At 41.9% G+C, this 17,175-nt stretch overlaps 1 protein-coding gene across 1 annotated transcript; it reads left to right on the top strand.

The window, feature by feature from the left end:
- The first annotated feature begins 353 nt into the window (after positions 1 to 353).
- LOC139452313 (arylsulfatase J-like) lies at positions 354 to 14,127 on the top strand. The gene is made up of 8 exons (XM_071233743.1): positions 354 to 646; positions 2,406 to 2,592; positions 4,773 to 4,960; positions 5,151 to 5,262; positions 9,126 to 9,221; positions 9,738 to 9,981; positions 11,861 to 12,012; positions 13,661 to 14,127. Exons 1-8 carry the CDS (start codon positions 401 to 403, stop codon positions 13,924 to 13,926), a joined length of 1,491 nt encoding a protein of 496 aa, XP_071089844.1. The 5' UTR covers positions 354 to 400; the 3' UTR covers positions 13,927 to 14,127.
- Positions 14,128 to 17,175: the final 3,048 nt, after the last annotated feature.

Genomic DNA, 17,175 nt, shown 5'->3' with positions numbered 1-17,175 from the left:
ATCATTAATATTTATAACTCATTTCTGTTATGGAACTGACAATCCACATTTTCCCACAGTTTTTATACAAACGCATATTGTCAAAATTAATTTAAATACTTTTGGATGATATCGATGGAAGTACCCCTGTACTGACGCGCATCTGATAGGCTTGTGCCGTTTCGACGCATGGCGACCTTCGAGAGAGGGAGGATACTTCTTGTAGGTTACCGAAAGCCGTGAGTGGTGACGAGTGCTCACTGCACACTGCACACTGCACACTGCACACTGCACACTGCATATGAAGTGTGCTGCTGTCCACTTCGCACAAGTCACATGATCAAACATTGTCACATGATCACAATCTATAAAGTCTAAACAAATGTGGGCGTTCGACACATCTTGAGATACGTTGACAAACATGTATCTCTCAGTAATTTTGCTATTATGTGCATGCTGCACTGTTTGGTCAGCGAGCGTAAGTCGCCCAAACATTATTTTCATCCTCGCTGACGATTACGGATTCCATGATGTCGGGTATCACAACTCGGAAATAAAAACTCCAAACCTTGACAAGCTGGCTGGAGCCGGGGTGAAGTTGGAAAACTATTATGTCCAGCCAATCTGCAGCCCCACGCGGAGCCAGTTGATGTCAGGAAGGTACCAGGTGGGTCAGTTATTTTCCTTACCAGTTACAGTTATATACGTATAGAGATTATCAAGCCATGTCAAGCCCCATATCATCCCGATACACCTCTATCTGAGTGAGCCTGCAAGGCCGAGGTCAGATATGAATCAAGGGATGATACGGGGCATGACATTATTATAATATTTTGGTCACTTCATACTGACCGAACTGTCATACACATCTTGCCATATAGAGATCAAGAAGATTTCCCATCGATTTCCAAAAGGTCCCGCTTCCGCCTTCCGTCATCATCCAACTTCTAAACATTTTCACCTGTGAATCAGTTTTCCTTTTCTTGTTCGCGTTATTCATGCTGTCCATATGGTTCAGGTCGTAGCGATTTTCTTCATGTTCTAATGTAGAATCCAGTTCCATTACTCTTAAGGACAGGTGTGCGTTCATCTGACATCGTAGATGAAATGAGTCGCCAATAACAACATGAAACGAGTCGCCGAAAACAACAGGAATCGAAAAAGACATCTGTTATTAAGACGTGATTAGCGTTCCATGGCGTTGCGTTCAAAACTCCGAGGATTTATATGGCTTTAACTCTGTATGGATACCGTTTGTGTCATCCACCAGTATGAAAAAGCATTTGCATTTTGTGTGGGTGTACACATGCATACAAGTTTTATGATATACCCATGTCAGTATTAAGCATATACTCAAACAAATGGTGTTTGTTAAAATTTGTTTGATCTATATATTTTTTCAGAATATCAGTGTTGCTATGAATACCTGAGTTGAGAATATGTTTTGATTGGACCAAAAAACTAACTTATGAACAGGTCTGTTTGTGAACTCTTTATGCCAGTGGGATGAATGATGAAGTTGATACTTTTTGTTTGCAAACGTTATTCTGAGCTATACAGATAGAAGGGCTCCTTATATAAAACTTCTGGTCATTCACTTGATGAAATCCTGAATCTTTTTAAGGAAGAGGATATATGGATGTCAACGTCTTTATTATGAGGAACACAACATTTCGGAGTATATGCTTACTCCTTCATCGGGTGAATCATACATCATAGCTTCTTATTCATGCATCGTGTTCGCGTAGGCTTTGACTGTGGACTATCACGTTCAGTCACGAGTTGGTGGGTCATCCTCTGACACTGACATATACTTTTGTTTATGTATCCGCGAGTCTTCGTGACTCTTGGTAGTACATTTTGCATTAACATGGCGTTCTCAGGGTGACCACTGTGCCAACAGAAAAAATAATGCAAAGTATGTGTGATACCTTGTGCTTATTATCATGGTCACAGATGGGATTTCCTTGTTTGAACAAAACTTAGGGTCTGAGTAAAGACACAATCTGACGTGGACTGTCCAAACATTGATTGCAATTGTTTATATCAGAACAGAAATATCAGATAGATCTTACGTATGTGCTTATGCATAGTAAGTTAGCTTCAATAATTCCAACAAGCACCAGTTTTGTGAACAATGGATATTATGTGCGTCTAATCTCAATTTTTATGTTCATATAATCTTCCGGGCAAAACAAAGGTGAAATAGAAGTAGTTATTATATAGTGGTGTATTTGATACGGGTTTCATGGTTGTGTTTGGACGTTAAGTTTGCACTGTTTCGGTGACTCTGTTCAGCCAAGTAACATTTTGACGACGGGTTATAATGTTGGGGTAAAGTCCATATTTCAAGTGTATTTCTTTTTCCCAGCTGTTTCTGTGCACGAGGTAAAACACTGTGATGACTTTGTTAGTTTTGATTTCAGATTCACACTGGTTTACAACATGGCATCATCTGGGCCTCTCAGCCTTTCGGCCTGCCATTGGGTAGCGCCACAATAGCAGACAGGATCAAAGCAGCAGGTTACTCAACATATGCTGTTGGCAAATGGCATCTAGGTTTCTTCAAGAACGCATACCTCCCTAACAACAGGGGATTCAATTCATTCTATGGTAAGGAAAGAAGTGTACTATAGGTATAGCCAGTGATAAACAATGACACCATCTGAAATGAGGAAAAACTGTAAGGGTTGACTTGATCACCCCAAATCATCTTGTAGTGAATTTTATTGAATAAATGCATGCAAAAGATGTTCAAAGTATCATATTTTCAATGACACAAAACAAATTCATATGAGTTGCAATATTTAGTTGAAAGCTCATCAGAAAAAACAAGAAGTTGTAGTCAGGCCTTATCATGATGTGACCAAGAAAAGAAATATTGAACAGTATCATTTCATAGACCGTAAAAACAATTTGTGATACTATATGATGGTATTCTCAAGGGAAGATTTTCAGCCCCGAGACTGTCAAAAGTGTAATGGACCCGTGAAGATCCGGGTCTTCATCAACCCATGCTTGCCGTAAAAGGCGACTATGCTTGTCGTAAAAGGCGACTAACAGGATCGGGTGGTCAGGCTCGCTGACGTGGTTGATGCATGTCATCGATCCCAATTGCGTGGATCGATGCTCATGATGTCAATCACTGGATTTTGTCAGGTGTATGATCAAAATCAGAGTCCTGGTATGTGTAATATGCACACTTTTCATATAAAAACAGATTGTTGATAAAATGCTCTCGTCATGTCGTTATCAAGCATATGATATAATATTATTATATATTCTTAACTCAAGCATGATATACACTGAGTCAATGAGCATATATGCTTATCGATGATGTGAGGCAATTTGCAAGTGTGATAGAGCCAACATAGGTTATATCACAGGGGGTGTAACAACCAGACTCGTATCACAACATCACGTGGCTTGTCGATGTATTTTAAATGGGAGATCGATATTAGCCCAGAAATTGGAGCTACGTCCCTTAATGGCATGTCTGTTTGGCTAGTTTTCCCTTGACAATGTCTTTCAAACAATGTATTTCATTCAAATGCATATAGAAACATTTTAAATTTTGATGTTATGGTATATGATATGGTTCTCATATGAAAGTTTTCATATCATACCCCATATCAACCTTCGACCCCCATTTCAACCCTCGTCCCCTATATCACCCCTCGACCCCCATTTCAACCCTCTTCCCCCGTATCAACCCTCGGCCCCCCATTTCAACCCTCGTCCCCCATATCATCACTCGACCCCCATTTTAACCCTCGTCCCCCATATCATCCCCCGACCCCCATTTCAACCCTCGTCCCCCATATCATCACTCGACCCCCATTTCAACCCTCGTCCCCCATATCAACCTTCGACCCCCATATCAACCCTCGTCCCCCATATCAACCCTCTGCTCTATATCAACCATCGACTCTCATATCAACCCTCGATTACCTTATCAACCAGCGACCCCCATATCATCACTCGACCCCCACAACAAACCTCGACCCCATATCAAACCTTGACCCCTATATCAACACTCGGCCCCGTATGAAAGGCCTGGCCTTGAGCTCTTGGGATGATGCAGGTGTAAGACCAAGAACCCCAAGTTCTGACTTCTCTCACCAAGACCGAAATTAGGGTCCTGTACCAATCGACGTCTTCTCAGACCGATACGCGCATCAATCAACTATGTATTTATTTGATACCTATACCCCTGTTTGAAAATGGGCTCGTCTAAGAATCATTCGTGGCGCTCCCGGGACCAGTAAGGGCTCAAACACGGTTCATTGACACGGGATTTGGCGAGAAACGAGAACAAAGGAGTACCGATCATCAATTTCGTTACGTAGTTAATGTTTAATTGATGCATGCTTCGTTTGAATGTTTAAAATGTACATATGTTGTCTGTAAAATAATCATTTCACATCATGAGCATCGATCCACGCAATTGGAGCCTGACCAGCCGATCCCGTTAGTCGCCTTTTACAACAAGCATAGTCGCCTTTTACGGCAAGCATTGGTTGCTGAAGACCTATTCTAACCCGGATCTTACACTTTTGACAGACTCGGGACTGAAAATCTTCCCTTGAGAATACCAACATATCGTATAACAAATTGCTTTGACGGTCTATGAAATGATACTGTTCAATATCAGCGAGCCTGACCACCCGATCCCGTTAGTCGGCTCTTACGACAAGTAAAGGCGACTGTGCTTGTCGATGCTCAAGATACTTAATGTTAAAAGTATATATTCAATTTTGACTTTTCAAATATTTTTTTTCCATAACTTGCAGGTTACCTGACTGGTAGTGAGGACTACTACACACACCACCGCTGTGACAACCACCAAACCGAATACCACTTATGTGGCACTGACCTTCGCGATAATCTAAAGCCAGTTCTCAACGAAAGTGGTCACTATTCAACACAACTGTTTACAGAGAAGGCTGTCGATGTGATCAAGCATCATGATAAGTCAAAAGTAGGTGCAAGTTCCACCAGGATCGTTTCAGTTCTCTTCGAGTTTCTTGTCATTAGTTACTGTATATCCTGAAATTAATGTGATAGTGTCCGTGTGTCTATCAGTTGGACCGCGTGGTGACTTTCTTGTCTACCAGTGTGATTGTAGTCGTTTTCTTTTCGCCTGATCATGCTTGATATTTTGTTTACAGCCATTCTTCCTGTACCTGGCCTATCAATCAACGCACGCCCCCCTTCAGGTTCCCGCCAAATACTTGAGCCAATACAGCCATATCCAGGACACGCAGAGACGCACTTATGCTGGTAATATAATCAGGAATAGTAACACTTTACCTTTAATAAAAAGTGCAGGGTTTCAAATTCCTGTATAAGAGTGACATTGGTATGAATAAAATAAGTTTTAAATGTATATTTTATCATATAAATAATCAACAGATGGTAATCGATTGTTCATAATTGGCACACATCATTATCCTTGAGCCATGGTCCCTTTGGCGCATTTGCGAGGTGAAGGTCATCTCTTCTCAATATCTTGTATGGCCACAATTAGAGTCAAAAGCTGACGGGCATCGTTGTCCCATGGAAGCAATCAAATCTGATAACGGTCCCACAATCGTCTAATGGTGCTTGGTGCTACATGGAAAAATCTGGCTACAACTGAAGATGATTCACCTGTTTACACTCGGGCGATAGCGTTTTTGTGTTGGGCTTTTGTCAGTCATGGCATGTTTCGCTGTTCACTTGCTGTAAGATTGTGATGGCATGCAAATGAATACCAAGCCTGTTTATAGCTCAACAAGGGATGTTGCACGTGCATGTCATGTTGGTGTGTTTCGGCGCCAGGCTCTCACGTGGTTGGGTTTTTGCAACTTTTCCATCTTTTCAACAAATTTCTGCAGTACCGCTTTCTTGCCACACAAATCAATCTTAAGCCATGCAGAAATCACCAATTCATTATTGGCATTAATTTTGTATGGGAGTCGGCAACACTCTGTCAGATATGTGTGTTTGTGTGTACATATGCTCTTCCTATACTGAACCGCAAAAGAAACGTCAACCCAAGTAACACTGCATGAAAAGTGTTATTGAAATATCTGGGTAATTTTTGTCAAAGTTTCTAAAATCTATCTTTACATTGTCCGGAAAAATGAAATGAAAAAAACCCAAAGCAGATGCCAATAAAACCGATCGCACAAACGCATCACGTAAACGGCCATGGTAACCCGATGCACGTGAGTTCCGTGCAAATTGAAATGCACATGCCTTCCCCTATTTCTTGCCCTATAAAAATCCGCCCAGATCGGATAACATTCATTCGTTATTGAATTGCTACCACATGCCAAGATTGACAAGAAATCACAAAACCAAGCCCTTGGACGTTTGCAAGCTTGACAAACCGCCCGGCAAGTAGCCAATGCATTTCCAGGCTCCAGCAACGTTACCAGACCACCAACATTACAGATGACCGTAGTGGAAGACGAAGAGTCACCACCCGACGTCAGGATGGTCAGATTGTGCGACAGCATCGCTTTGTTACTGCTGCGGAAACTGCTTGACAAACCATGGGGACACACCAGCGACACATTAGTGAGGACACCGTGCGTCAACTATTGACGAGCAGACACCTCCACTGTCACAGGCCACACCGAGGACCCATTCTGACACCACGTCATCGCCGGGACCGTCTTCAGTGGGCAACACAGCACCAGTATTGGCTCCACCAGCAGTGGAGAAGAGTCCTCTTCTCAGACGAGAGCCGTTACTGTATCTCAACAGCAGATGGCAGGGAGAGAGCCTGGCGACGTCGTTGGGAACGTTATTCGGATGCTTATGTTGTTGAGAGAGACTGAGTGGGGTGATCCGAGCATCATAGTGTGGGGTGGACTTGGTTTTGCACAGAGGGTCGGCCCTGAATTGGTCTTGCACAGAGGGTCGGCCCTGTGGTCTTCCAAAACAGCGATCCAGGGAGAGGCAATGGTGTCACAGCAGCTCGGTACATTGATCAAGTCTTGAGACCACACGCCATGCCTCACTTGGCACATCGCCGCAACCACGAGTTTCAGCATGATAACGCCCGTGCCCACACTGCAAGAGCAACAAGAGACTTCCTCCAGCAGAATGGCATCAGAACCATGCAGTGGCCTGTCCTCAGTCCCGATTTAAATCCAATTTGAGCACCTGTGGGACGAGATCCAAAGACGGCTTGGTGACGTCCGACCAAGGCCGACAACTGCAGCTGAACTGCGTCAGGCGTTCCTCAGAGTGTGGGCTCAAGTGCCTATGGCCTTCATCAACCGCCTCATTCATTCCATGTATCGACGTTGCACGGCAGTCAGCAATGCACATGACGGACACACGAGATACTGACTTGTGATGCCACTTTCTCGGAGACTAGTGTTGTGTTTCACTTAAAGAACATTTGACACTTTAATTTCAACCTTGATGATCAGTTCTGCCAAGTTTCATCTTTTTAATATGCCTCAAAGTATGTTTACAGTGTTTGAACAAATAAGGTTTCTCATATATCTATCCATGGTGACGTTTCTTTTGCGGTTCAGTATATTTTCGTCTGAAAACAAAGTGGAAATCTGTGTAGTGTTCCCGTCCGGAACATGCACCTTTCTGTCTTGTGACCAACAAGCTCAAATCGTCTCTCCCATTTTTTCGCCCTGTGTGACAGGACAATCTCTGTAGCAACAATCCCTTATCACACTAACATTTTATATTCTCGATACATTGCCTTTGGTGACTTTATTTTTGTTTTTTCGCTGATATGTTTTGTAAGTTCATTGTGCTTGTTGCAACATACGCATCTTGTCATTGGACCCTCACCTGGATTGTACTATGTGTTCCTCCAGAACATGCACGCAAGATGTAAGATGTCCATAATGTCAACACCTTGGCACAGATGACTTCAAGGCCTACCATTTCGCCCTTACCAGACGAGGAAAATATCAGTAATGTTCATCCTCCTCCACAGACGTTTTACTGACCTTTCATTCACCCCCATGCCTTCAGACGTTGACTGTTCAGACAAATTAAGGGTCGTCCAAAGCCCAGGCTGCGCTCAACCAGTATGAAGACAAAGCGTTTGTGTCAGATCAGGTTGTGCTTCTCTCTAAGATGGATGGTTTGTTGTTTAACGCCGCACTCAGCAATATTCCAGCCATATGACAGTGGTCTGTAAATAATCGAGTCTGGACCAGACAATCCAGTGATTAATATCATGAGTATCGATCCACGCAATTGGGATCGATGACATGCATCAACCAAGTCAGCGAGCTTGACCACCCGATCCCGTTAGTCGCCATTTACGACAAGCATAGTCGCCTTTTACGGCAAGCATGGATTGCTGAAGACCTATTCTACCCTGGAAACTTCACTTCTATCTACGAAACTAGAGTGTAATGTGCGCCCCGTCCCTCATCAACGCAAGCTGCGCTTGGCAATGATGTTTCGGATCCCGTGAAGACAAAGGCTGTATCTCCCTTGAAGGCTTCTGCGCAAACTACGCACCCTCACAAGAAGACGAAGCAGAAGAACGTGCAGGCTGCACACTAGTCTTCAAGTTCTCTTGGTGATGTAAAGGCTTCTGACTCTCCATTAACGCAGGATAAATCCCACTAGGAGAAGTGCATATCCCACAGGGACTCATATCCCACAGGGACATAGCCACAAGAAGTCATCTTCCAAGAAGTTGAAGTTGTACACCAGTTGGTTTGAAATAACTTCCCAATAACAGCTACACGTATTCAGAATGACTATCTCTCCACCCCGACCTTCAACTTCACCCACTTCCATTACTCATCACTGTTCATGTCTGCCAAAATAGTTGTACACGGTGACAATGTTATTAACAAATTGCATGAATCCAGATGACAACCCTGATCTGTATTAACCTGGTGATTTATTGGTGGGAATGAGCCTGCTGGCACAGCCTCATTGCTAACAGAACCAGCCTAAAGTATGGCTGAACAGCGCCGATTTTAGCTGAACCCGAGTCGGCATTGTACATCATGGTAGTCTGAGATTGCTTATCCTTGTGACCGATGATTGTGTGACCCTGACACGGTGGTTAGTGTGTGTTATACTCAGATCTGATTTGAATGAGATTGATGACAGAGAATGTTGAGAATGAGATTTTGATTCCTATTTTCAACTTCCAGGGATGACCACATGTATGGATGAGGGGATTGGGAACGTCACAGCAGCTCTCACTGCTACTGGCCAGTTGGATAACACTCTCATTGTATTTTCCACCGGTAAGTAATTATAATGTTTTATTTGAGTCAAAAAATCAGACAGTGAGTCAGCTTGTTGTTTTTGTGTCCAAAGTGGATGAAAGATGGACGTTGTGACATATTAAGACCATTGGACATTTTAGTAAGTTCATAGTTCAGATATGATTCATGGTATATCTGATGATAATAATACATGTTGCAGCATCAGGCAAGAAACAAACACTTTTTCATGCAATTTGGGTGAGTGGAAAATATAACCAGGAGGGAGGACAAGCTTACCCTTTTTACAAACACCCGGTGTCATTATTGATTTTCAGTGTCCCAGTCATAGAGTTTTTATCGCAATTTTCCCTTCCACAAGAATCTGTTTTTGGCGGACAATCAAGACTTGCCATTCCCTGGCATTGACGTTATAAACTAGCATAAAAAAGTAACTGTGCTTCATGTATCAGTGGGGTAAATGTTTTGGTCTTGAAAAACATCATATTTGGTCATCGTCTGATGTTTTATCAAAACAAATACTTTCTTTTTTTTCAGACAATGGGGGTCAGGTTCATGAAGGAGCAAACAACTGGCCACTGAGGGGAATGAAGGCAACATTATGGGAAGGAGGGTCCCGGGCTGTCGGGTTTGTGTATGGAAAGATGCTGAAGCATAAAGGAACTGTCAATAATGAGCTGATCCATGTCACTGATTGGTTCCCTACATTGGTGGGTGTGGCTGGTGGGACCACCCATGGAACAAAGCCTCTGGATGGATTTGACCAATGGACGACCATCAGGTATGCAAGTGTTGTCATCATAGAGTTTGGAGTAAATTAAGGATGTCAATTGAGTATAACGTACTTGAAGAAATGACAACAATTTGAATGTTGAGAAGGGCCATGTTAGCAGTAATTTGTAGTCTCATTAATGTTTCAATCAGGAGTACTTAGAAGGACTTCTCCTTTCAATATTTTGCCATTCTGGGCATTTAAACCAGTGGTGACTCAAGGTGACTGGCACTGTCATGATGCTCTGTACAAGTTCTGATTTTTGCATGGTTATAATCTCTTGCTGAAACCATTTAATTTTCCTGTAGCCTCACACGTTGTACAGTACAAAATACAACCTACGGTGTCATTTAACAAATTGCATTCTCACGCACATTGACCTCTCCTCATTGGATGTTTTATCATCACTAATTGTGTCTTCACCAAAAACAACTGAATCTCGTTCTATTTTTTCGCTCTTTGATAGGGGAATGGTTTCAGCTATGATACTAGCATGTGATTCATATGTCAATCTATGGTTCGTCTTAGCTAAATAATGACGACTAATTTCCCAATTTCTTGCTTTAACAAACACGCTAAGAAGACGTTCGCTTTTAAGACATTTATTCGTAAATTTTCACCGAGATTTGGCTAAGAATACCATTTTAAGATAATAATGTCATATTTACTGATGTATGACATTATTTGTATTCTTTCTCAAAGATACCCCAAACTTATATTAAGTTGTCGTGACCATATGAATATACTTGTTTGAACGAACTAACTTCTACTTAACATCCTTCTCAGCCTAATCCTCCCCATCTAATCCTAACTCCTGGACTATTCCACTCTATCAGTGGGTAATGTGCCTTTGTTGTTTTAACAAAATGTACTGATTTTGGCATGTTGTGATTATGGCGTGTAGTTGTCTTTGGAGACAACCATTGATGGTAACCTCCCCAAATGTAATGTTACAAGATACAAGAAGATTTATTTAACGTCGGTTATTCAAGTTGAAAGACATTTGCTCAAAAAAATTAACAAGGACAAAAACAAGCAAATCATAACAACTGGGATGATAAATATACATTTTTAAAAAGGTGAAATTCTATTTAATAGTTTTTAAAAACGTCCTATGCATTATCCTTCAAGGAGTGTAGACTGGAGGCTCAGGAGAGTGAGTGAGTGAGTTGGGTTTAACGCCGCTTTTAACAGTATTCCAGTGATATCACGGCGTGTTAGCTTAATGTTGGAGGAAAGCCCGAAGTAATGCAGGTCTCAGACGTTTACCACTTCGGTGAAACCCACGAGCACGGGTATGGTGCTGACAAACCTAGAAACATAGTCGGGGCGAATCGGGATTCGAACCCACAATCATAGGTTTCTGGCGTGCCCAAGGGACGCAACTCTGCACAGCGAATTGCGGGGCCTTAGACGACTGTGCCACCCGTTCCCCCAGGCTCACGAGAGCACTCTCATAAGTTTATGCACATTTTCATGCTCATTTATTTATTTTCACGTTTTGTAGTGCTAGCCTTGGCAAAAAAATTAAAAAAGGGGACAGTAGTTGAAATGTAAGTGAATGAAATATTTGTAGATAACAATCCTACCATCCCGAGTGAGGTAATGATCCATGCATTATCTCTTGAAGAGTATAATTATCTAAAAAATGATAATTAGGATAAGGCCTTAAATGGAAACCAATTACACACTTAATAATATGGAGCTTCTGTGTTGAGATATGTTAGTGTAGATTCCATACCTTTTGAGTTTACGTTGGAAATCCTTTGCTTAAAATATATGTTTTAAATATAGAGGTTTCAAATCTACAGTAACATATCGCACAGTTATAGCCAAACTAACTTGTTCACATGAAGGAGATTATCATGTTAATTTGCCATTCTTCCAGTGAAGGTGGGAAAAGCCCCAGGAAGGAGATCTTACATAACATTGACCCTCTGACGCATCCCATGGGACAAAAGCTGTATAACAACACCTTTGATACACGGATCAGAGCAGCTATACGAGTAGGAAACTGGAAGCTCATCACTGGAAATCCAGGTATGTTGACATCCATTGTTGCTTGCTGTAGTTGGTAACATTAATATTTTGTTCAATGATCCATGTTCATCTCTCACAGGTTGTGGTTGGTTGGTTGGTTGGTTTGTTGTTTAACGCCGCACTCAGCAATATTCCAGCTATATGACGGCGGTCTGTAAATAATCGAGTCTGGACCAGACAATCCAGTGATTAATATCATTAGCATCGATCCATGCAATTTGGATCGATGACATCCATCAACCAAGTCAGCGAGTCTGACCACCCGATCCCGTTAGTCGACTTTTACAACAGGCATAGTCACCTTTTACGGAAAGCATGTGTTGCTGAAGACCTATTCTACCCCGGATCTTCACGGGTCTCACAGATTGTGGAGATTTTATTGAACACATCTCATTGTCAGCTGTTGCTTAGTACACTTACAGACACCTCATTCAGAATGTCAGAAACAGTCCGATAATTTCGCATTCACAAGCATTATATTTTTTTCCTGACCACCTGGAACCTCCATTGAATTTTGGACCATACATTTTGTAAAGGAGCTCAAAACTTGTAAAATGGCTGTTGGTCATAGAGCATGGGTTATAAAGAATGCTTAAAAATAACACGCGTACGGCAGCCATTACTATCGCCCCTTTGTCTACGTTTGAAAAATAACTACACTCAGGTGGCCCGATGATCTTAATGGTATGTGTCTATATATAAGCCGACTAGGGCTCGGTGGCCCAGTTGTCAATGTGCACCTCCATTTATGCAAGGATACACTGGTCATTGGTTCAAATCCCAGATTCTACCCAGTTTTTTATCATTGGTTTCTCTGCACCATATCCCTGATCATGACCTGTGTCACTTTTGGGTTTTTTTGGCTTTCTTCCAACAACTTTTATAGTTGACTAAGGTGACAACAAATGGAGTTCTCCATGTTTTTTTGTACCTGTTGATGATTGCAGCTTGGCACCCATAGTAGCTTACATGAGTACGCTTGGATGAGTTGAAATATGGATGACTGGGATCAAAATATACACAGATGTATCAAGGATTCCAAACTAGGTGCCCCTGGCAGACAATTTTTTAAACAAAATCTTTACTTTCTGGTTATACGACAGCAGCCTGTGATCAACTGAGACTGGACCAGACAATCCAGTGATTGATATTTTGAGCAATGATAACACGCAATCAACCAGGTCACCGAGAATAACCACCCGATCCATTTAGTTGCTTCTTGTTACCAGCATCGGTTGCTGGGGACCTATTCTCACCCGGAAACCCTAACCAGCTTGCCTGTTCCAGCACTGAGAGAGCTGATGTAATAAAGCAGGTTAAAGCATGACACCCTCGAAGATAGAATTGCTCTTCAGCAACCCATGCTTTTCGTAAGAGGTGACTAATATGATCGGGTGCTCAGACGCGCTGACTTTGCGGAAGGCGATTATGCTTGTCGTAAGAGGCGACTCACGGGATCGGGTGGTCAGGCTCGCTGACTTGGTTGATGCATGTTATCGATCCCAATTGCGTGGATCGATGCTCAAGGTATCAATCACTGGATTGTCTGTTCCCGACTCAATTATTTACAGACTGCCGTCATATAGCTGGAATATTGATTAATGCGGCATTAAACAACAAACAAAAACACAACTTTTTCAATCCCCAGGAGACGGCAGCTGGACCCCACCTCCACATCTCAATAAGGAGGTGATTGTTGAAAAGGAAGATGCGGCAAAGAATCTATGGCTGTTCGACATAGCACACGACCCAACAGAACACGTGGACTTGTCATCAACAAACCAGGGCGTTGTTAAGAACCTGTTGGCTCGACTTGCCCACTACCAGAGCACAGCTGTCCCTCCTGTCTACCCTCCTGCTGACCCCAAGTCTGACCCCAAACTACACGGAGGGGTGTGGGGGCCGTGGCAGTAACCATATGTTACCCTCCACTCAGCCTTTGGTATGAACAGGTTGTTCATGTTGTCTCCAACTTCATTTGTCTCTTTCCTGGTATAAACTGTTATTGATCAACTGAAAAAACGGTCGTAAGTAACGAAGTACCTTTTAGATGTGGTTAGAATGGTACGCTATATTATCGCCGTAGTTTATTCATAATGGATCGTAATGGCGCACGCTTACCTATTAAATATGTCACACGCAAAATGTTTCTTGTTCTTTGTTCAACTTTTATGACACATCAATTAGGAATGATCGATGCTGATTTTCGTTACCGAGTTGGATGAACACAATACCTGTCATTAACGACTTAAGGGTGGGAAACTCTATATTATCGCGGTTTGGCTATATTGTGGTATGATACGTGTGGCAAATATGCTTTACGTCACTTCCTGTTTTGGATTATGCATAATCAGTAAACATACGACCTTGGTTGGGTAAAACAAATGTGTTATTTTCTTATTAATTTCGAATGGAGGTGATGGTAATTCCACTTCAAAAATATTCCAGAAACTATCATAAAAAAGTTAACATGTATACTTTCGGGTAGCCGTGACATACCGCAACGAGTCCTGTATTCGATCAAGCATTACAAAATGTCGTGCTTGGATTTGCAAACAGTAAACAGTCGACAGGGTGTATGGATTACGAGATGTATCTAGAGTCACACTATATATTTCCTTTGAAATGTAACTTGATACTTCTTGGAAATGTGAAATCATTTGAATGAGTTCTGTAATAATACGTTTGATCATCAATCCTTTAGGTGCAACTTGCGGCCTCTTTGGCAGATGACTCAACTTTTGGGAATATAGCTTGGTTGGTTGCACGATACTTAGGAATGAGACTTGGATTGTCTTTGGTTAGTAGCTCAATCCTTTGGAATGTAACCAATGTGAAGATCCTCAAAAAAATTAGATACTGTGTCGGAAAATAATATAGTTTCTTTTGTCTCCACCCTGATATATTGTTATATGGTTGTGTAATGTATATTTTGGTTACTTCCATATTGTTCAATACCAGGATGACTTACGAGGTATTCATTGTTAAAAATTCATCAATTGTCATCAATTAAGAAAACATATACATATACCATAATTTCTTTGCTGACCTACTTATGCTTATAAATCATGAAATATTTCATGTTTTTAAATGAGTGAGTGAGTATGGTTTTACAACGCTTTTAGCAATATCACGGCGGAGGACACCAAAAAGGGGCTTCGCCCGGGTCTTCGGCATGACGAGCGAACGCTTAAACCACTAGGCTATCCGACCGCCCTGTTTTTAAAAGAGTGAGTGAGTATGGTTTTACGCCGCTTTTAGCAATATTCCAGCAATATCACGGCGGGGGACACCAGAAATGGGCTTCACACATTGTACCCATGTCGGGAATCGAACCCGTGTCTTCGGCGTGACGAGCGAACGCCTTCACCACTAGGCTACCCGACCGCCCTGTTTTTAAATGAGTGTAGCAGATATGGTTGTGCCAGGTGACATGTGTACTATCTATATATGATACCTTCACATAATCACTGACGCTATGGCCTAAATGTACTAATTCTCAAACCAGTATACATGTACATGTATCATATCAAAGAGATACAACTCTTATATACAAGGGGGCAAGGAAGCAATCTTAAGAATTACTATTATTCTACAGTTATAGCACCTGCTGTTTAGGGGCTAGCATATATATTCTGCCCTACTAGTACACACTGTTGTGAGTAAATTAGTTTTAAATATAAATTCTCCAAATTGGGCCACATTTGATGAAACTGGGCCTAATACACCCCCTTCCCCACAGCTCACAGTAGCGAAGCCTACTCCCCAAGCCTCACCCCTAGTGGATATACAGGAGTCGTATGTACAGATTCACCCTTCCTCATTTCTTCCCCGGCCCCCTCCTCGTTCATCCCCGCGCCCGACACCCATCCAACAACCCCAGGCCAATACCCTGTCGACATTGTCAAGGGCAATAAACTGTTCCCGCCTCCCCCTACCTATGTATGATGGGAAAGATCCCATAGCAGCAACAGCCTGGCTCCGCCGCTATGAGAAATTCGCTTCTGCCCAACATTACACTGATGATGACCACCAAGATATCTTGTGACATGTGTACTATCTATATCACAAGGGGAACCTCCAGCTTGGCAGTATGCTCAATGATGGTCTCATAATAAAGTATTGGTGGTGAATCATACATGTTGGTATTCTGTATTGTTGAAGAAACCATACGTAATCATTTACTTATTTCACTTCAATGATTCATCCAAACATCATTTATCAGTTGCATAGAAGAGTCTATGTCGCAAGTGTCCATGACAGACTGGTATGATACCTTCACATAATCACTGACGCTATGGCCTAAATGTACTAATTCTCAAACCAGTATACATGTACATGTATCATATCAAAGAGATACTACTCTTATATACAAGGGGGCAAGGAAGCAATCTTAAGAATTACTATTATTCTACAGTTATAGCACCTGCTGTTTAGGGGCTAGCATATATATTCTGCCCTACTAGTACAAACTGTTGTGAGTAAATTAGTTTTAAATATAAAACTATATTTCAATCCATATTTATAGATTATTAAATTGTACAAGAAAAGGGAATAGATCCAACTAAAACTTGATTTCAATGTAATTCTTTGTAGGACATTTTGTCTACACGCTCCATATCTTTAATGCTTTAAATGTGGCCAAATGCATTACACAACAGACTCCCTATCTTGCTTGGTGGGTCCATCCCACCACAAAAGCTTTACTTAGATGATGATGTCTCATGCAAAATGAGGTGAGCTGAAACGGGGTTTATGGTCTTCGCGTTCACGATTGTAGCACTTAAACAACGATGTACATTTCTTGTCGCTATGCTGCCAATTCACGCTCATACTACGCCAGCATCTATATCGGCCATCCTAATCTGGCGTCCATAACCATGTTATCACATGGTTATCACAGACCCATGGTCTGACTGCAGGGGAACAGGAGGGGATGGTGACTTGTCTTGCAGGGTGACAGATTTCTGTTTCTCCAACTGAAAATGTATTGCACAGTTGTATTGGTACATTTAGGAAATACATCAATTCCCTTATTTCAACTTATGCTTAAAAAGATTAGCTACATGCATGATGCTCCCTCCCTTACCCAAGATGTGTGTTGAAGTTACTTCTTTGCCCAAAGTTAAAAATAGGTTGTCATGACTTTGTGAATGAACATTA

This window comes from Haliotis cracherodii, unplaced genomic scaffold, assembly GCF_022045235.1.
Source record: "Haliotis cracherodii isolate W230 unplaced genomic scaffold, xgHalCrac1.p SCAF_9, whole genome shotgun sequence".
Classification (NCBI taxonomy): Eukaryota; Metazoa; Mollusca; class Gastropoda; order Lepetellida; family Haliotidae; genus Haliotis; species Haliotis cracherodii.
This window is presented reverse-complemented; position numbering and strand designations above follow the sequence as displayed.